General features: G+C 33.9%; 1 protein-coding gene across 1 annotated transcript; it reads right to left on the bottom strand.

Moving 5' to 3' along the window:
- Smp_128460 (putative cation transporting ATPase) lies at nt 1-22700 on the bottom strand (the record flags this gene model as incomplete). Its single annotated transcript, XM_018789040.1, has 11 exons — nt 1-108; nt 270-599; nt 4975-5120; nt 7544-7918; nt 10350-10589; nt 11424-11565; nt 13715-13866; nt 14846-15003; nt 18319-18530; nt 19616-19926; nt 22574-22700. 11 exons carry the CDS (start codon nt 22698-22700, stop codon nt 1-3), a joined length of 2301 nt encoding a protein of 766 aa, XP_018654523.1.
- Between the last annotated feature and the right edge of the window lie 1081 nt (nt 22701-23781).

The raw sequence follows: 23781 nt of genomic DNA, 5'->3' as shown, positions 1-23781 counted from the left end.
CTACAGTACACTAAATTTAATAAATATGAACTCACATGTTAAACCTAACGTTGTAATTATGACGAAATCACAGTGCAAGTATTGCCATTGAGAAAAATTGCCACCGACCTGAAACGAAAACGGAACATTATCAGAGAACAACAGAAATTTAAGTTATAATTTGGTCTAATTTGGCTTATCTAAGGATAATCTAAACTGTGAAACAATTGTGTGGACTGAAGTGCAAACTAGGGGGAGAAATATAATATTTTAACTGTAGCTGAACTTACCACAAAAAGTAACATTATGGAAAACGATTGAATGAGGGAGTAACCAGCCATAAATTTGAACATTCCAAAGCTTGTTATAAGAGCACAACGGCCCTCACTTATAAGCCTGGGTACACAGCTTATATTCCGTATCTTCGATGTAAAAGGACTAGCAATACTTGCTTCTGCTTCACTTAAGGAAATCCCAGCATGAGCTACTTTTAAAGCTCCACAATCATTTGCACCATCTCCACACATAGAAACAAAGTAACCGACTGACTGAAAAGCTCCAATCACTTGTGCTTTTTGTTCTGGAGAGAAGCGAGCAAACACTGTACCTTTCACAACCAACTAAAATTGAACAATAAGACTGGTATTCGAATACATCAATTGGAGAAATAGACATAAATTCAATTTAACTGATAGTTGATAAAATTGAGTAAATATTCTCCATTCAATTTAACGCCCTATGTGTTTCAGTTTAGGTGACTGGAAAAATGGTATAATGAATACATAAATTTAAATCAATAAAATTGTCATGACAAGCAATTCATTCACTAAACTGCTTGGATCCTTTCTATCATTTTCTCTAAATTTAACATTATCTGTGATAAGTTTATCCAACATTTCATGAACATTACACACATGTTCATAATGTCGTACACTTGATATTTACTACTCGGTTTTCAAATGAATATCTTAGTCATTATGATAAATAGCAAAGATTTGAAAATCTGATTTTAAATAAAGAGAATACTTACATCATATGCATTTACTTTCTCAAAATTATATCAAAAAACGTGGGGGTAGCTGTCTATCGTTCACCCTGGATTGCGTGATTGGAGGTTTTTTTTAGTAAGGTTCTTTTTTGAGGAATGAAGTTGGTAAACTCTTGCCAAATCCACAGGGGTGAGGACAATTAATAGCTTTATAGGGGCTCTAGGAGAAGTTTGAAATTTCTAAAAACCAACGTATTCTAAGTCAGTATCCTCATCAGTTTATCAAGATTGGTTTGGATCCCAGTCCATACATTGATCCATAGTCTACCTATGAGTTGTGTATACAGAGCTCCAGAAACTTCAGCCTTTGTGGATGATCTTAGTATTGATGCACTTTTACATCATTGTATTTGAAATTTTGATATGGAAGCCATGAAGGAGCCTTCAACTTCCCTAGTATAAACTGGTCTACCGTTATAAGTCCGTCGATTAATGAGGAATTCCCAACAATACTAGATATCCACTGTTTGTCCTAATGGGTATTCTTCCCGTTAGTATCAACCTCACTGATAACCTTCCCTTAAAAAGAAGACTTCAATATCAGGACTATAAAGTGCACAATGGGACTTACAGCAAACCTTGTTAAGGTGTTCATTTCTGAACAACTTTTCAAGAAACAGTCTCGTACATGTACGAGACATATTTTATGAAATCGATAGCTCATGTCTAGATTCCATTACACCAGTGAAAACTTAATGCTTTATTCATAACAGTTAAGTGTCACAACGAATTAGGATTTTTTTTTCAGAAAGTTACTTTAAGTCGGATTGTTTTTCATCCGCACAACTAGCTGTTAACCAATTCTAAAAAATCCATATGTCAAAGGCCTTTGTCGAAGAGTAATTAACACTTAACGGTGGTTCAAAGGAAAAAAACCTAAGTTATTCTACTCAATAAACGTGTAGGATTATCGCAAACTTCAGCTTTCCCTTGAATCTTCTACAGTGGTTCTTTTATAAAGGTTCGAATACCGACACAAACATTTTCAGTGATATTATTGCAATCAATAATAAACCTCTAGAAAACTTTGGACAAAGAATCGCATACCCTTATTAGTAAAGACACAGCATCCCCTAAGGTTTCGTGGAATCGTCGAACTGACGGGATTGTGTCCGTTTACTTCTACTGCTTCTTCTAAAACTGTTTACAGTTCCTCTGGACACGTGCACTAGTCCTAACTATTGAAAAACCATACAAACAATACTTCCTTACAAATCTATAAACAAGACTGACTAAGATGGTTATCGGCCTGTGAATATTACCCCGGTTATGCCAAGAACAATACAAAATATTGTATGTTGCGAAATTTCTGACCACTAATTCACTGGAAAACACAACACTCATTCATAACACGGCTTCTCTGGAACTAGATCTCGCATCTTAATTTGTTTAGCTTAGTCTCCACTGAATGTTGCATTGGGCAACTAGTTTTATTACTATGTATTGACATTTCTAAAGCCTACGGCATAATTTACCACCAACTCCTTAAAAACAAACTCACATCTCATGGGGTTAGCGATATCTTACTTCTGTGGCTCAATGATTTCCTCAGTCACAGACACTGTATAGTTAAGTGAACTCCCTATAAGACTCTCACACCTTCAAAAGTGGCACAACACGAGGTAGTGTCTCAGGTCTTCTTCTCTTACAAGATTTAAATAAACGATATGTAAGAATACATGTGGTGTTTATATGAACCAATGATTCTTTTGTACTTGATGACTGCTTGATTTTGAATTCCAAATACAATACATTCGTTCGTGTTCATCTAATACTCCTTGATTAAATTGCGTTATTTGTGGAACTCCTGATTTATACTATGATTCGAATACTCCTAATTATCACAATACTTCACTATGGATAAACGATTTCTGTATGCAGACGATTTAAAGGTAATGTATTCATGTTCTTTTCATGAGCTTAACCATACGCCAAACTATCTGTATGAATCTCAAAGAAGTTGCTCTGTGATCCTCAAAATGAAACCTAGAACTGTTAAATGTAGGTGCTTTTGTTGTCGTGATTCATTTCTCAATTTCGACTTTACCGTAAACAAAAAGATCGTATCTAGGTAGAATCAGGATGTATTGGTCATATCTTCACCCTCCGCCAAATGTTGGAACACCGTCATACTTATCACAGGCCAACAATCGTAATGTTTTATGATATCAGGGCCGCCTTCGATCCGTTGGACAGAACTGTTCTCTGGGATTGTCTATTGAAGAATAGTGCGCCTGAGAAGTTTATTAACATTTTAAAAGCCCTGTATACAAACACCTCAGGCAGAGTGAGGGCATACAACCACCTCTCTCCATTGTTCCATTCAAGCAGTGGGGTTAGGCAGGGTTGCCCAATCTCACCATTCCTCTTCAACTTTGCCATCGATGACATTCTGGAAACAGCTCTGATGGATGTAAGTAATGGCGGTGTGGACCTGTTGCCTGGAGAAAGACTTCTCGACCGTGAGTATGCGGATGATATTGTCTTACTGCGTGATAATGCCCAAACCATGCGATCCGCACCTAATCAGTTGGCAATCAGTGTCCATAGGCACGGTATGTGCTTTGTACCTTCAAAGTGCAAAGTACTTCCACAAGACTGGCAGGATTCTAATCCTGTACTCACCCTGAGTGGTGAGCAGATTGAAGTAGTTGAGAAGTTCATGTATCTAGGTAGCTGCATAAGTGCTGGCTGTGGCATGAGTGATGAGATCGATTCACGTATAGTTGAAACCAGAGCGGCTTATGCCAATCTGGGCCATCTTTGGCGCCTTCGTGATGCTAGTCTGACTGTAAAAGCTCGGATCTGCAACGCATCGGTGAGAGCAGTTTTCCTCTATGCTTGTGAAATCTTGCCTCTCCGAATTGAGGATGTAAGACGATTCTTTGTGTTTGATCATCGTTTTCTCCGAAGAATTGCTGATATCCAGTGGCAACATGTTAGTAATGCAGAGGTTCGGCATCGTGTGTTCGGGCGCAGAGACGATAATCCGATTGGTGTCATCATCTTGAAACACTGACTTCAGTGCCTCGGACATGTTCTACGAATGTCGTTCCAGAGAATTCCTCGTCGTGCATTATTTGCCGACTCTGGGACTGGTTGGAAAAAGCGGAGAGGTAGTCAGTGTATGACATGATGTCATGGTGTGAAAGAAAGATGCAAAGGGCTGGCTTCTGTTGGCTAGAGATGTTATCAGATATGGCTCAGAATAGAGGCCAGTAGCGATCCAGCTGTAACCTTCTTTTAATTTCTTCATAAAGAGTTGTCATAACTTTCTTAACTGAAAGAGTTCTTCTGGTTTTACATTTCTGTTTCCCCCACCATTATTCTTATTATTACGCTAACATAAACTAATCTGTGTTTGTTATTGTTCTTTTCTTCTTATACACACCTTACCCTCTTCCTATTTTCATTGTTTTGTATGGCGCATATTAGGCTGAAACTTGATCCTCTATAATAAATATATATTTGTTATATCCCAATGAGTAGGAAAATTGTATTTCTGATGTTTCGTGACTTAATGTAAGCCACTTCTTCAAAGTAAATAAGTAACCGAAATTAAATTAACAAAAGTATTGATCCGTTATAGAATCGGAGGCTTAAATTAAGTTTAATCTTTCTCCTTACAATACTAAACAAATTATATTTTTCATCCACTGATGAAATTCAGTATCCACAATCACCGAGTTACAGTGTCCTTAACTGGTTTTCAAAGGTAAAATTGTCTCATAATAAATCTGCTCTCAATAGGGAATATTTTACAAGAGTATATATATATAAATATATATATATATATATATATATATATGTATTTAATAGAAATAATTTTGAAGAACTGCCAATATGTGATCTGTGGTCACATGCGAAAAATTAAAACCAGACGCTGAGCAGGTGGAGCATAAAGGACAGTTATACGTAATATAAATTAGTTCTCAAGCAGGGCTTACTTTGGGTATCAGCCAAGAATAGTGCTCCTGAATAACAGACCATGTCTTGCCCGACAATGCCAGATGAAAATCAGGTTGATCGATCATTTGAGAAGATAGAGAATCGCGGTTTTCATTGGAATTTTTGTACAAATATTTCTCAAAATCTGCATCGACTTCTATTTCCTTAGAATCAATTTTGTTAATCACATCGCCCACTGTTAATGATCTACAATCAATACGAAACATGATCTAAAAAATAATAACAGAATTTTATCCGGCAAATTTCGGGCTTAAATACTGCACTTAAATAACTTACTAATATAAACAACCAACTCACTCACACACTGTTATAAATAAGCAAATTCTTTTAATTAATCTGATTTCGATTTTTATTCATAAAGAAATATACAAGAAGTAAATTCACAATATTTCACCTTACTTCCGCGTGGTTACAGTCAGTACCAAATGACATAAATATAAATGCTATCGAAGGACTATAGAGATGTACCAGTAATGTTTAATGATGATGTTTAAACTGGTGGTTGGGTGAAAAACCCACATGATGAACAAACTGAAGTTTGTCATCAGAAAATCAGATCATTAAATCCTTGTCAGAAGTGTGTTATCAAACGTAGTAATTACAATCAAAATCTCTACGAATTTAGAGACTTTAGTGACATGGTTGCAGTTTGATGACAACGATGTAAGCATGTTTACCATTTTTCATTCTGCTGATTATGAACAGCTCAACACTCAATGCGAATTCATTATGATTAGTTATTAAATGATTCCCATCGTTTTGTTCACTCTATATGTTAATAATTAGTGTATTAATTTAGTCAGTGTTTTGTTACTCAACGCATTTCATCAACACAACGTTATTTAACAGTCGAGTACTTTTGAGTTCTAGTCAAGACTTTTTCCTATTCATAGAACTATTCTATTTTGCACTGTCTTTCATCATTGATACTGCTAGTGCTTGCAGTATTCCCGATTCTTGTGTAACTATTTAAAACAGAAGTTATCAAGGCTCAATTAAATGTTTTAAAATAAAATACGGTCGTCAAGACATAATTATGAGATAATTCAGTTTAAATATATAGATTTTAAAATTAGCTAGAAAATGGTTGACATAATCATATTTATATTTAAATTGTGAAGCACCAATTCAAATATTTCTGTTAAGACGAATAGCGACGAAATGTGGACAAACCGAACAATCAAAATTGAGTTAATAACTGTTCACTTCACTCGTTTCATGTACGTTACATATTCTAAACTAGAGATAATTACGATTCATATAAACAAAATTATGTGAAATCATACAACTGTGTACTTGATTTTGTCAAATTCAAACAAGGTCCAGTTAGAAAAACCTTATCATGTTCAAAGCCTGTTGTTTAGTTTATGAAAAGTATAAATATCAAAAGAATGGTCAAATTTATGGATCGCATTTAACCACAGATTTTTCTACAAAATTCTAATTTTGTTGAACATCATGTTAATGAAATGAAGTGAACTAATTTAATACAAGCTGATTTATAGGGAGTACCTGGAAAACTGTCAGTATCATTATAAGTATAAAAATAGCATAATATGGTTTTCCTATTAGAAAGAAACTATTTTATGAATGGTCATTTAAAAAAACCTAGTAAACTGTAATCTCAAGAAAAATATTGGTGGTTCACATCTCGAATCTACTTTGTATCTAAAAAAAGTATGTTGTTCGTCTACAGTTTCATTCATATCCTGTCATAATTTAATTTTGTTATTTCTAAATTCAGAATTCTATTCGTCAAGTATCAGTCTTCTTCACTACCTAATACGTATTGCTAGGAAGATAACTGATGTTAGGCATAAATAACTTGTCAGTTAATCATTCCTTTAATACATACTTTTTGTTGTAGTACTAATAGTGAGATATTTCAAATTTTCTGAAAGTCAAAAATAACTTTAAGTAAACTTAGTTCAAACATAAACACATGTCATAACATGTGACATTACACTGTAGAGCATCGTCAAAAACTACCAGTACTTCACAACAGTTACCAATATTTTCTTAAAGCAGGGTGTTGTAAAGATGGTTGAATTTAAAGTTTCACAATAGACACTGACTTCAAATAAACGGTCATTCAAAAATTGAAAGAACTGGATAGCTGTTTTATCGTAATACGAGATTCCTGAGTAGTGGATAGGCACTGCTAAGATGAAACTCCAGATACCAGTATTCCATATGCAAAATATAAACGTAAACATAGTGTGGATAATAAATAAAATGGAAATCTAGTTCCACAATATATAACAGTAACGAACGTCATCTTAAGTGAATTACTTATTTTATACCTAATTTGATCAGTTAAATAAGAATAGTAATGTTTCCCCAAAAGCATTTGGCAAATTAAGTCTCCATTTACCAGGGATAAAAGACTGTGAAAGCAGAATAACTATATTTAGGGGACTAATAATACCAACGATGATTTACTCAATTCAACACTACTGACATATACAAGTTTGAATGGTCAAAACAGAATTAAAACATTTACGTACGCAGTTAAGACTTTTGATGAACTTTGTAATCGACCAAAACCAAATCTTGTTTTCATTCGCTTGAAAAATGACGGTTTCGATGTCTCTCTGTTGTCAGTCTTGGTTAGATTTCGCTTCAGTTGAATGTTAGTTGTCGTGACTTCAGTAACCGGTTTTTGTAAGTCTTCCGTATAGTGAAACTGAACAAGGGAATTGATTAAATCATCTGAGAAATTTTTATTATCTCCTGCATTGATAGGATCCTGAATGTTTTTTGGATTTGTTTCACTGGAAAATCCAGTATTTGGTACAAGGATTGGTTGGTTTTCATTACCAGGACAAGGTGGCGGATGAGCTGTCACAATAACAACTCGATCTAATTCATCAATCATTTCACAGTTTCGTGCCACAGAAATAGAGGTAAGAATATGATCACCTGAAAATAATATTTGACATGACTAATAGAAATTAATACTAAATATTTGTTATTAAATTAGTTTATATCGACAGACCGTAAAAGCTTGGCATTGTAACTAATATCCATAAAAAATACAGGAGTACTTTTGTCGATTTTATCCCGAAAAGCAACTATCAATTCATTAAAGTAATTGGACACAGACTGTCAGAAAACATCAACTTCTTACACTTACGACTACTCGGGTAGCGAAACCGATTTGTACTTTGACTGTACGAAGCTGAAACTTGGAGAACTACTACAACAATCGTTATCGAAAAAGTACAAGTATTTATAAACGATTGTCTACTCAAGATACTCGATGTTTGTTGGCCAGATACAATCAGTAACAGCCTATTGTGGGAGTGAACTAACCACATTCCAACTTAAGAGAAAATTAGGAAAAGACGTTGGAGGTGGATAGGACATACATTGGGGAAATCATCAAACTGCATCACGAGGCAAGCGCTTACTTGGAATCCTAAAGGGAAACGGAAAAGAAGACCGAAGAATACAATGCACTGGAAATCGGAAGCAGACATGAAAAGGATGAACAGCAACTTGAAAAAAATGGGAAGGTATGCTCAGGACCAAGTTCGATGGTGAATGCGGCCTATGCTCGTCCACGTGGGTAACAGGCGCAGGAAAGTAAGTTATGGTTGAAATAGTAAAAATTTCAGGGGAAGAAATTTGTGAAATTATTTTAAAGTAACTGTCGCTTTAGATTTTTAAGGCAGACAACAGTGTTAAGTGTGTGAGCCGAAATTATATACAAATAACGCTAAAAACCAACTTATGAACTATTCACTTCCACCTTGAAAATGTTAAGCCTCGCTTGTACTATTATAAATATATTAGTCGGAAATGCTTCAATCTTAAGTTATCATGCTATGATGATGGAATCAACAAGACATGACTAAATGCTTCTATCATTCTGATAACTTATTTATTTATTTGATCTGCATCACTATTACTGTTCAGTTTTATAAGACAATTAATGTCGATTTACTTATAATTTCAGATCTATTCATACTATTATATCAACACTCCTACCCCAGAATGATCTAGAAAAATAGACTAATGTTCAAAATGAGTTAAGAAGGAAATTATGAACTGATGGTTCTTTAGATTATTGTTGTCATACATACGGTACAAGTACGTTTGCATGAAGGTAATTCGGAGCATATTAAAATAAAAAGAAAGAGCCTTATTAACCAATATCTCTTGAACTACTTTTGTACAAGAATTTATAGGTCAAAGTAGTTAAGTTTCAAGCATTTACCATTACATTTAGAGACTTAATGATGTCGTGTTCACCACAATGATCCCGGATACTGATTAATTCTAAAATAGGGCAAAATAATTGTTTAGGTTTATTTTATTTCAATCATTCACCAGCCAATTTCAGTTGGACACACATGCATTCTTTAAATAATAAGATTCTTCACGAATCTACTTGATCTCATGTCGAGTGGTACGAACAAACGAGATTAGAATTTAGCATTCCTCCATAAATAACCTCACACGGCTGAATATTCCAAAAGAGCCAGAGAACATTCACATGGCTGGCTATGTCTACTAGAGAAGAAGTGAAGAAGAACGTTCGCCACTTATACCAGGTCAGTGAAGATGAATAGGCCAAAAGTATAAGTTGAAAACCCTTAAGACGATCGCCTGCTTCAGTTTGAAGCATTTAGCACTGCAACAGTTTTTCTATATGTCGTCTCAATAGGACCGTTTTTAGTAACGTTCTGACTCTGGTTTTGCAGTAAAAGGTTTCTACTTTATTTTTGTTCAGCTTAGGCTTTTCCAGTTGATGACATTTGGCGATTTTCCGCAGTCATCGATATCTCCGATTATCCGCTTACTTCCGGTGGTAAATACATACAAGTGATGATTACTTTTGGTAATGTATTCAGGCTTAATGATTGTAATTTATTCGGTATTATCTTCTCTAGTTGACCGCTTCAGTAACTTGGATCTATTTTACGAATATCATTACAGAAGCCTTAATACCGTCTATAATTCACAGACTTTTGTACGGGATGAATAAAAAGAAAAGGAAGTTCATATAGCGTTATCTGTATTAGTATAAAACTCACTGATCTAAGGCAGTCATATATGGCTCGGAATAGAGGCTGGTACTGATTTCCTCATGGCATTCAATTATATATCTCACAAAAGCAAGGTGCATCTTCTTAACTAAACGTAACCGACCTCGGTTGTTTTCGTTATTGGACTGCATATCTTGTTGATTTATCTATTGGCTGTACGACCTCTCCCTATCTATTCCACCACACTGTTTTCGTTTCCTATAGCGAGGTGGACTGTTGGTGTCCCACTTACATGTAGTCAAAATCTTACCAGGTATTCCACTAAAATGATGCTTGGGAGCAAATAATAATGAAATCACCTGTTACCATAACCGGTCGTATATTCGCCTGGCGTAGAGTTTTAATAACCGGACCAGACTCAGGTTTCAGTCGATTCTCCATCACCAGTAGTCCCAGAAACAAAAGATTATGTTCAACTCGGTCACGCGACATGCGCATAATACGTAAATATGACGCCTCGATAGGTCGCCAAGCCAATGCCAGAACGCGAAAGCCTTTCCGAGTGAATTCCAACAAATTCGAGCGGAAATTAGTAGGTACTACAACGAAACATTTTATTAAACAACACTCATTATAACAAATTATATTACACGATTTTTAATATACATTTATTATTACATGTTGTATGTTTAACTCATGAATTATCATCATTTGTTGCTAATATGTGTAAGTCAAATTAATAGTATTGCTCATATTACAACAAGCAGATACATCTTCAAGAGGTTTATTGTGATTTAACTTAGTGAATGAAAAATACCAAACGGAAATTTGAATGAACAATGCTATAAGTACGCCATAATTGTCAAAACTCTAAATGAGTATACCTAGAAACTACTGTAAAACTACCGTAGTAAATTTATGACTTCAACGCCTAAGTATCCTGAAGTGAATTTTTTCGAAAGAATCAAATTATAATTCAACTTTCATGCTATAATCATTAAAACATACTGTTTTAATAAAAAGTGAGATCATTTAATCGATCAGAAGAATATAGTCTGGCTTAAACCTTTAGTTTACTTCTGATGGAAACAACTATTTCAATTAGACGATTATTGTGCCCTTGTAAGATGAATAAAAGTTTATGAGCAACAAAATTTACAGCCTGATGATACTTCGGAAAATAACGTTTCATATATTGGCGGTTTAATGCGTTATCCGGTGATAAGATTTGTAGAAGCTGAGAACTTCCACATTTACACGTAACTCATGTGCGCTTTCGAAAGCGGTTAGCTCTACTTCTATATAGTTAGATTTGTCATGTACACTTCCTTCTTAATATTTTCAAAATAAAGGAAATATTATTTCTTAGAATTATAAAATAACATAACATGTATTCATACATAAAAGTGGTTATTTATTTGTATCATGTCGACACAAAACTTCAATTGTCTCTGGAGCACCCTTTGTATATATATGAAATTGAGATTCTTTTAAAGTACGTGTTATCACAGACATCCGTTGTACGGACGAACTGAAAGGGAACTGACGTACTATACCGATCTCATATGGTATTTTCTAAAAATGAAATGCATACAAATTAGTCACTAAGTTTAAACTACGATCTATGAAAAGTAACCTATAGTACAAATGTTCTCTAAGAACAAGCTACTTTTTGATTTATTTACATCTTATATTCTGAACAATTCTTTCTTCTTGAAGCCGGTCAACAAATCGCCTATACTGGCTGACCCAGTCTAACTTTTGGTAGAAGGTGGAATAACTGTTCATTCCTGCAAATTGAATATTCAATACCTGTGAGTAGATAGAAATCATTTTAAGGAAACATAGAGGACTAGTCAATTATTCAAACTTAACAGCATATTTTATAGTTAGACGCTTCGGTTAAGACTAAAGCACACATACTTTATTTCTATGTCATACACAGACACCTTAAAATTGTCAAGGATAAATAGAGGAGAATTTTAAAAAAGTTATATATCACTACATCGAAAGCACATGTGGAAAGCAAGTTTTACAAAAGAATACCTAAGAGAGAACTTCTACATGTTGATTCTTGAGTAAACAGTGAAAAACTAGGTCAACATAATAAAACTCCTGACATAGAGATTCGGTAGACCAGCTTTAGAAGGTCCTGGAAAATAAAAGCAGTGGGGAAAATACTCCAAATGTATAATTAGTAAAGCCTTTTCACCAATTTATAAGGAACTGTTATTAGGGAAGACGGATTAACAATATTTAACTATATTAGTTAAAATCTTATTTGAAACTGAAACGTACTTCAAATATATCTCCATATTCATCTTCTTTGGGACGTACGATTGCCGATATAACTAAATCAAAATTATGTTGATCTTCCGAAATAACTTCAATAAATTCCTACCAACCAAAATCGATAATGTGCCAGTAAATAGAGAAAAAAATCAATATACAGCCTTATGGGCATTTGAATTAAATTGATAACGCTACAGTTTAGCTAACAGAAATATTTATTTAAAAGAAATAAAAACAGACTAAAGATTCTATACACGTTTACAAGGACAAAACAATTGAAACGCTACAAAAAATCTCATGACTTTGGAGCTATTTTTTCTAAGTAGTGTTAGAGATACTTCGAGAAACGTATCCAGCTCGAATATATTCACAGAATTTTATAACCTGATACTTTGTGTTCAGTCTCTTACAAGACTGATTTCTCAAGTGTTTCGATGTGATATATTTTTTACACAATATAGAAGACAACAATTCACTCAAATAGTCGGTGAGATGTTAAAATATAGTCTACGTTTTGTGTACCGTTAGGATATTTGCTTAAAATACTTAAAAATATTCATAGATCCTTTTTAATCCCTTTATAGTTATACCATATTCGGCAAAATGTAAGTTTTTGAAAGAAATATTTGGCTAAGAGGTCAATATCTAGTCAGGACACACAATATGAATTCCTACACAACTGAAAAGTGAAAAACATATAAATATAATTAGATCAACTGTTTAATGAAGAAAATGTCCCTAGTTTCTACCATTTTCTTCATTCTATTGCTTCCTCATAAACAGAGTGAGATGAAAACCCAAATTATGCACCGTTGACTAAATTAGCGGTAGTCAGGTAAAGATGAAAATTAAGAATATTAAGCCACATTTCCTATGAAAGTATACAAATAACACTGGGAGAACTGTAAGAGCTACAAAAAAACTATTAGAAAGACATTTCATTGGGTACTGTAACAAACAAACACTTCACAAAATAGTAATATTCCAACCACATAACTTAATTCAGTCTCCACAGCTATTAACATATTGTACTCACAAGCTAGTACATAAATGCGAAGTAAACCACTTGTAAAACTGAAAACTATTACCCAGTTCAGTACAAACGTATATATATATATATATATATATATATATATATATATATTAATTTATTTACTTATATAAGATAATTTACTTATAACATATCATATTGGTATTTGTATGTTTTCCATGTTTCTATTGGGAAAAAGGATTTCATTTAACAGCATATGATAATGCTCTACATACTTACTGACTTATTTATATTTTCCTTATACCCCTCGTTGAGTAGCGTTCTCCGCCATCCATGATTCTGTAATCCATTCTCTCCTGGGCAGATGTCCATTAAACATCAATTTTGTCACAATGCTCTTCAAACTACGCTTGAATTTGACACTTTTCACTTCCAAAGGACCTTATATAAACCAACGAATGGAGTCACTATAGTATCACTAATATCTCCGATTGTTGCTAATCTATTTTTGTCCCACATTGAACAGCGTATTTTGCCAGCACCATCAGACCACGCATCTGGCTGATGAGACATATTTTTCATTATTAGAAAAACTCTTGGAAATTTCTTTAAACAAGTAAACACGCTTTCAGGTCAGATCAAAATCACTTTAGAAAAAGTGTGATGGACATAGTGAACTACCTTCCTTAGACTATTTAGTTAAAGGAAATTCTAATGGTAATCTCAATCTAGCCATATATCGAAGACCGACACATTCAAATCGGTGTATTGAATTTAAATTTACATAACCATTCAGTGCAAAAATTTTCCTAGCCCCAAGTCTTTTCAGAAGAACAACTAAGGTCATTACTTCAGAAGGAGATAAACTAAAAGTGAAGGAAAATATGGTAAACATCCGATGATTGAATAGTTTACCTGAAAATATCATTATTAAAAAGAATTTTATTATTCAAACAAAATAAATTGTACCTCACAATTATTGGTATTGCTGTACAGACATAAATTTGTAAACAGATACAGCCAAATCGTCCCCAACATCATCCCATCATCTACATAGAATATCGAGGTCACTGGCTAACATACTTGTATTTAAATGTTGATCTTTCAAGATAAATTTCTATGGAAATTATATGTCCCACCTGTTAGCTGCACTTGACAGACGTAAACACAACAAATGACTCTAAAAAAGTAGTTATTATAATTCCTGCAAAACCATTATATCCAACGATTGAAAAACAGTGATCAAATGGAATCCAGTTATTGTGAGCTTATCCATAATTATGAAAGAAGTAAAAGACTTGCTCAGTACAGTTGTAGTTCACAATAAGGTGAGGAAAACAGAGACACTACAATAGCTAGATAACATCGAGTGAATAATTTCAGTAATGTTCGGAGTTCAGTTATGAGAACTCGAAATTAGATCACTGGTATAAATGTAGTCACTTCTGACATAAATAATTGTAAATATGTATCACTCATCATCCTAATGAACGTGAATTACATCGTTATCTTTGCCTCTTTAAAATATAAAGTTTATGTATAAATTATTTTGACCACTTGAAAATATAAAACCTACCCATTTGGTAGACTGGAACATTTTCACATCCAAGGGGTCACCCGATAAGACGCCATCTATTGGAGTCAGTGAATGACAAGTAGCCATACATTCAACCAAAGGTCCATAATCTAATTTTGATGGCTCGCATTCAGGCTTTCCAAGAATTCCATCTCTGTTTGGTACGACGGCGAGACTAAAGAACATGGACGAGCCAATCAGAAGCTTTCGCGGGTTTGCAAGGTCACGGCGGTAATTTCGGAACATGATGCTTACGTACGATCGCTTTACAGCGGATTTTCGAGAAGACGTGATAATTGAGCGACTACAAGAAAAAGGATTATTAAGAAGCTCCTATACTTGTGACTGCGGTAGTCGAATGACCATTGTACGGTGTGCAGACTATCGTGATGATATTATCTTTCGATGTCCTTCATGTTGGACGAAGAAATCAGCTCGAACAGGGACTTTTTTCGCTCGGTCAAAATTAAGGTTGAGACAAATTATGCTCCTTGTTGCGAATTGGATAATAAAAGCACCGGTAACACTAGCTGCCACCTTTGCCGATGTAAGCGAAGTTTCGGCAGTTCAATGGTACGAGTTTTGCCGAGATATTTGCGCAACAAAACTGACAAGCGTACAGCAATTGTATGGAGGAGTGGGGAACATTGTTGAAATAGACGAAACGGTTGTAAGGAAACGCAAATACAACCGTGGCCGTTGTATCAAAGAAGATTGGGTAAGTACCTCTTCCATAAATATACCTCACAGGTCCTTGGAATATTTGATAGATCATTACAGAAAGGACACTTCCAAAGGGTCAGGAACCGGTAGGCACCAACAATCATACCGATTATACAGCAATATGTGCTGCCGGGCACTACTGTTTATACAGATGATTGGAGAGCGTACAGGTGTCTAGATAGACTGGGATATGCGCATGAAGTCGTTATACATAAGCGCCATTTCGTTGACCCTACTACTGGGGTGCACACTAACAACATAGAAGCTATGTGGTCAAGACTGAAAGAGTTTTTGAGACCCTATCATGGCTCGAGCCAGAAGCAGACTACTATGGAGCCATATGGATGAATTCATGTACCGCATGCAATATGATTTTAGAACTTCTGAACCTATATCCAACCTCGATAAGTTTTTAACTCATGTAAAAGAACAGTATCCACTTTAATTCTTTGGTTTTGTATAATAAATTTTTACTATACACTAACTGTCTTCTGATTGGCTAATATTTCTCAAGGTCATTTAAGATTCGTTCAAAGGTCGTCCATGTTCTTTAGTCTCGCCGTTAATGGAAAAGTCAGTTTTAAATGTATCGACAGACGCAGTAACCAAAATGTTTGAATAGATAGTGGATCATTCCTTCACTAATGTTCTACATTTGTATTTTAAAACATTTCTGTTCCAAATATAATTTTTATCGAAAGAAATATTTTTAATAAATATATTTTTCTCCAAGAACCGTGTGTGGTGGCAATAATCCAAAGTGTACAAACCACTCTTTCTTATGTGGAACAGTGGGATAACTATGAACAGTGACTTTAAATGACACACCAAGTGTTATTTTCAAATAAAATTATCTGTATAATAAACTGTACAGTACAATTTCAGTAGTGAAACAACCGACAGTACAAATATAGCGGCAATCATTTTAAGCTACAGTCAATCCCATTAAAACATTCACCACGTTATTCGTGCACTGAGACTTTTAGTAGTGATACCACAGACAGAACACTAGCTAAACCATATTATGTGAACCAGTACACACAATATATATAAAATGTAATATTTTAAAAATAGTACAATCTTTATAGAAAGAGATTAGTGTTCAGTGAAGACATAACATCCAAAGGACGAAAGAAATCACATCCGAAACATTATAGCTCACTGTCCCAGATAAACTTAGGTTCATGGATTTAAGAGAGGAAAACTAACAAAACCTTGGTATCTCAAAAATTCTGATATTCCTGAAGCAAAACTGAAAGAATTAGATGAGTACTGTTAAATGACGGTTTTATACTTTTTTAAAGAGTTTTGCATACAAATAACTTTATTGGAATTTATATCTCTTTATCCTTTATTCTCAAAACCCACACATTTCTGTTTGTTTATTGAATTTCTCAGAAAATCCAAATGTTCTGAATCTCAATATGATTTACTAATTAACCTCTAACAGTTTGGTAACTCGTTTATTTTGAATTCCCGCGTAATACATCAATGTCCTATGAAGTTAATACTAAACTGAAACACCAGTTATTAGATGAAAAATTTATCAAGCCACTGAAACGATTAGGATCACGCAAAGCGATATTTACACATTGTACGGATGTATTGTATTGCATTCTAAACAATTGAGTTCTTTGCCGTACAAACATGAGAGCAAATAACAAGTTAACGCATTTTCACCAATTCGCTCTACAACTTGATTTTTTTCCGAAAAGTAGATGTACACTGAGTAGAATTCACGTGCTTTATTGAAAAGTTCGAAGTTTAAGACAAAACCAACGAGTGAACGCCTTTGCGTTTGATAAATACCTTTAGTCAGAATTTTTCCCTGTCAAAATATCCAGTCTCAACATTATGAACTTCAAGTATTCTTTTACACATATGATCTCCCAAATAATGACAAGAGGTTACCAAACAGATATGTTAAAATACATGTCCTTCGTGACTTTCGGCATTCTCGTCAAAAGATCTAGGTAAAGAAGACAAATCATTCGATGATACGGTGATCTACCATTAACCAATGTTTAAACCGGTGGTTGGGTGAAAAACCCACATGATGAACAAACTGAAGTTTGTCATCAGAAAATCAGATCATTAAATCCTTGTCAGAAGTGTGTTATCAAACGTAGTAATTACAATCAAAATCTCTACGAATTTAGAGACTTTAGTGACATGGCTGCAGTTTGATGACAACGATGTAAGCATGTTTACCATTTTTCATTCTGCTGATTATGAACAGCTCAACACTCAATGAGAATTCATTATGATAAGTTATTAAATGTTTCTCATCATTTTTTTCATTCTAAATGTCAGTGAGAAATACTGTACATTAAATGTTAGCTAGCAAGGTTCTACTTTTATTATTTTTGTTGCTCGTTTACCAATTTATACCAGAGTGCTCTCTGGATATATAATGAATTAAACTGAATCTCTGACATACCAGGCTCTATTTCGTTCATTGTTCGAAAGTCGAAGACTTCATCTTCCCACTTTTTTACAAAACATGGCAGCAAAAGTAGACGTCCATTGGGTTAAAAATACAGAGCAATAATTCATCTCCAATTACCAGCACGTATACTTTCTACTGAGTAATTTGTTTTTGCTTCATCTTAATACAATAGTTCGATAACTTCGTGAAAAGAATCGATCACACTCTCATCATTAAAACAAATAATCTGATAAACAAATTAAAAACATTATATATATATATATATATATATATATATATATATATATAAAGTAACACACACCACAAACCTTATCAAAACAGGTGAGACTAATCACACCACAAACATTCATAACGCTTGGATTTATGCAATAAATACCATGTTTACGAAGTCGCCGTTGAGCGAAAACGATTCCAACACTCATCGCCACTGGCAGAATAGGTGGTATCACGATCGTTACTAAGTCCAATGGTCTCAAAATAATGTAGTACAAATCCTTCTTATTCCAATACTAGTTGAAATCAACATTTAAAATTTAAAAACCAAGATTCGTTTACAAAATGAAGCTTATAAAAAGAGATAAATTATAATGAGTTATTTAGTAAATACAGTGTTTAAATGACAACAAATTTACAATAAATCAAATGATGGTACATAGATTTAACACTAAAGGGAATAAGTATACTAATACAACATTTTGCAACTGAAATTAATCAATTTCGGAAATATTTATAGGGCTAATTTTACAATGTTTGGTTACAGATTCAAGAGAATACCGGATAAAAACACATATTCTTCATTGGAAGTCAAATAGATACTTCAACACTAACCTGACTGCTATTAATAAAGAAACCGCTATCAAACCTTTAATTTTTAAAAAGTTACTCATAGCAAATTACTAGATGTAAAGTAATCCACTGTGTTACATACTACAGAGAAGCCAAACAAACATTGTACATGTAATCCTTTGTATTTGCCAGTCGCTGATTTTCAGAACAAAATTTGATCTGAGTTCCATTGAGAGTGCAAACTATGGAAACTATGAAATAAATATCTATCCAATTGACGATTTCCAAGTACAAGAGAACACGGTTTCTGTACTCCTCTTCTATACGTGACACAAAACATAACAAAAATTGTATGTGTAATATTTAGCAGAATCAAATCCTTATGGTTGAGTGGGTGGAATGGAATTACAGAACTTGTAGGGATGTATTTCAATGTGACGACGTTGGAATACGTGATACAATCTTGAGTTACATATCCCCTGAGGTTTAAAGTAAACTGAGTGTTTTAAAGGAACAAAGATATGTTAACTTTTTTAAGGAAATCAAAATTCAAAAGATATTTCATTATTTATACAAATAAACTATGAGTACTTTTCTGTAAATGGATTAAACCATAACTCAAGACTAAAATTCTGATAATAATATGTGCGAAACAAGATGCAGGATCACACTACTTGGTTTTGTAGAGTGCACTCTAAAGTATTGAGTAACATATTTTGACAATTCATAAATTAATGGGATTTTTCTAATTCACTTTATTATATGTTAACGTATTCTGTGAAATAAATAAAGGCGATGAGGAACTTACCATGAGATAAATAGTGACACACAGACCAACAAGCGCCACTCCACAAAGGGCTCCTAAGAACTGATAGACATCCCGAGTAAATTTAAACTTCATAGGTTTTGGAAACATGATAGATCGCACAAGTTCTCCTTTAGTGGTCATAAATCCCGTTCGGATAACTACCGCCAAAACACGCTTATTTATATCACCACGTGTCTGAATGACAGATGTGCCACTGAAGAGAATATGTCGTGGGCAAGAATGAAAATCAAATGTAGTATTTTCAGATTGTCCATTGGGAAGTGGGATTTTTGTAATCGGAAGGCTTTCACCTAATGTCCGATAAAATATTTACGATAACCAGTTAGCACATATTTTATTTGATCAATTTAAAAGAAGCTTCATATAAGTGATTTATTTCCCTTGAGCGACAAACTAAAGCTTAAATTTCATGCATCCGTTGAGCGATAGAGAAGTGAATTAAAAATTAGATGGATGCATATTCGTAGTTTTGTATTAGCTTCAAGTGACCAATAGAAAAAGTGTGAGCGAAATTTCGCTACCTTGGTAGTCAGTTGTATGTTTGTTAGTTTCGCTTATTTGGTGACTTCAAATCTGTGAATTATTCATCATATCAGATAAATTATTACTCATTTTTCCATGATTTATTTTTCAGATTACCTGCTTAGCTTTTATCCTTGCAACACAACCATGAATTTCAACTATGCCATGATATTTTTTAATTCCAATAACTTTTCATGTCTGAAGCTAGTGAGACGCCATGTGATTAAAATGAATTAATTTAATTATGTACATATATTTCTTATTTCTTCGCTATAATTCTCTATCATGGTAGACATTGAATGCGTTTTTATTATCCTCACTGTTACAAATGGTGAGGTAATAACGCAAATGTTTTTTATGAATAATTACATGATAATTTTAAACAACTAAATTACTTGCACAAACAGCCATTCATTAGATTGCATATACAGTCAAATAAAGAGGATCCTAAACCCTGGAATTACAAACATTTCAACGTGCCTCCATATGAAACTTAATCAAATAAAGTAGATTCTGCACAAATGTGTACAAGTTAAGTGGCCATAATTTTACAATACACAAGAAGAGAAGAAAACTAACACAATTTATCAGGATTATGAGTCAAATTTGATTCAAATTGTTATTAAAAGTACCAGAAAATTAACCTGAAACACAACTTATATTTAAAAGATTATTGGAAATGATTCCTCATTCTTTTGTATCAGGTATATTAATAATAGTGTACATACAACATTGTTTCCCAAATTAAAGATTTACAAATGCTATTGTGGTCGGTGGTATGTATATAAAAACAAATCACTATAATAATTCTATTATCATCCAGAAACAAGATGGCTTGATGTTCATATACCGTGCAAGTTGTGCCTATATAACTGACATTCATAAGAACTTAAAAGTGAGATGATAATTAAAAAATAACTTAGAATACAACAGTATAACTTACATAGAAATGTATGAATTTTGATTGGTCGTACTACTGACCACGAACAAAACAACTACCTTGAATACATAATCATCTGGTAATGTTAAAAGTGATTTAAATGTACTCTTTTCTAAAAGTAAGCAACTGCGCTACGTATATTTACAAGTTACTTCTGAGTCATGTAAATCTTGAAGAATCTAATAATACGACAGTATTCACCTGATGTTTACATTTGTCCACAGAGTTAAATAGTAGTAGTAGTAGTAGTAGTAGTAGTAGTAGTAGTAGTAGTAGTAGTAGTAGTAGTAGTAGTAGTAGTAGTAGTTCTATCGTCATTCTAATAGTCTGGACAGAGAGTAGATAATGATGATGGATGTAATCTCACTGATACCTGACTTTCTGAATGTTGGTTTTTTGATAAGTCTGAAACGTTGCCTGCTGTTACCTTTCGCCACAGCCTTTTCCATTTTCTCTAAATTCGCTATTCACCACTATTCACAATCAAACATAAACCTTTTGTCAACTTAAATTTTATTTGCCTTCTCTACTTATCGTGTTCAGATCCTAGCGAGACGAGCTTCTGAGCATCTATGAATTCAAGAAACGCCACCGAAATCCAGTGATGTCCCTTCACCTTTCGGTTCATGTCACTGGTAGATATCAACATAGCTCTTACAACTGTTCAGGTATCAAGCCAAAATACATAGGAATGAACATTACTTTGATGATTGGCCAACTGCTTCTCCAGTTGTTACTGTAATACAATTTCGGTTTTTTCATTATCAAGTGTATTTTTATGTAGCTCTTCTATGTTTAGTGACATTGTGGTGAACAGGTCCTTGCAAGGTTGATCACAGTTTATGTATGTACTCCAAGATGAGAGATAGGCTTATACAGACTCTGTCTAACAATGACTAGTAGCGATGAGGTCTATTTGGGTCCATTACCAAGTCCATTTTCGAGGTTGTCAGGTCGGAAAATGTCTTTTATTCTGTTTAAAGTTGGTGCTCGTTAAAACTAAACAGTAGAAGCACCCGGTCCTCATTATCTCTTCACAGAGCTGAGACACTGTACTACTTACCTAAATGTTTTTCGATACTGTTAAGAACACACAATCGAGCATTAAACTTACCAGCTACGATTACTACATCTGAGCATCTAGTTTTTAGAGGGTTAATATCTTTCAGTAAAACTCATTCTACTCTGTCCAAAATGCAGTCGGTGTTAGCGAAGGTAGAGACTACAAAGAGACACTGCTTTCTCTACCTGTCCAAATAATCTGTGAAAACAGGCTTCTTGAAATACCGGTCTGCTTCTACATTTTTTGCGAACACTATAGTAGCACTTTACTAACAAAGATGAAGCTACGTTTTCAGTTTAAAAATAAAAAAAACTAGAACTCAAATGAATAGAACTATTTTAAATTTTTATGATGAATTTAAGATCAAGGCAATTTTAAACGGATTCGAAAATTACTATTTATTAAGACCTACCTGTTAAGCTACTTTCATCCACGATGCAGTTCCCCACCAGTAATACTGCATCACATTGCATCAAACATCCACTACTGGGAATGGCGATTAAATCTCCTGGCACCAATTCGGTTGAATCGACAAGCATAAAATCTAATCGTTAGAAAACAAAAATACACATAAATCGTTTTCCCTAGCTTTGTTTGGTGAAAGCAGCTGCATAATACACTCTATTTGGTTGAATCAGCAGTTGTTGTTTCCTAGAGTCAAAGTAAATATAACAGGTAGCTTCTGCCTGAGGAAGTTAACGCTTTTCAAATCAGCTATTTTTTGTAGCCAGTAGAAGGACTTTCACTTCGATTCCTTCAGTCAAATAAATGCGGTATGCCTTAAATAATTGATCGCACACAGAGATAAAAACATATAAATACAAAGATAAATTTGAATTCACATTTTGTAAGGCAAATTATTTGCTACTCTCTCCATCATGCAAGCTTTTAATTAAAGTACCTTTTGTTGAACACAGACAGAATCTTACTGTAGAATGATATTTCTAATCGTGAGCTTAGTAAAATAATTTAATATATCAGCGCAATTATCTACGCTTACCTGACATAACCAACATATAACGTCAGGTGTCAACATATTTGATTGTTCCTGCCCGCACAATTATTAAAAGTTTCATAAGAAATGCCCCATACAATTATTTCAAAAACAGATAATTAAAAATAATCATAAAAATGAGTTACGTTTCATGAATGAAGTCCCGTATGTGGATATTTTAACATTCAAATTAAACCCACCTCTCTTCTTAACCAAATGAATGTAGCACGCAAATCGTTTATTTCAATTTTTAAACTTCTCTCAGTGTTTTGGAATCACCACTTAAAATGCGGAAAAGTTAACGTTTATATACCTCAAGAAATTTATTAAAACTAAGCCAATTCGGGCACATTAAAAATGCATTTAAATTTCAGTGTAGAAAATCAGATTTTGAAATTTGCTTGTACGTACCATCTTCTCCCTCATAACATCTGAACACCCCAACTTTAGATGAAATGCATACAGTTCTCTTTAGAGCGCGTTCATTCTAATTAATTGGATAAAGAATGGAGCGATATTATACATTAAATAAACTCATGCAACAAGTTTCATCACAAAACTCTTGTCGACATAAAAATATGTTAACTGCAAATGTAGACGAGAATTCTTTGGAATATTTCCAACAT

Source organism: Schistosoma mansoni, chromosome W, assembly GCF_000237925.1.
Source record: "Schistosoma mansoni strain Puerto Rico chromosome W, complete genome".
In the NCBI taxonomy this organism is placed as follows: Eukaryota; Metazoa; Platyhelminthes; class Trematoda; order Strigeidida; family Schistosomatidae; genus Schistosoma; species Schistosoma mansoni.
This window is presented reverse-complemented; position numbering and strand designations above follow the sequence as displayed.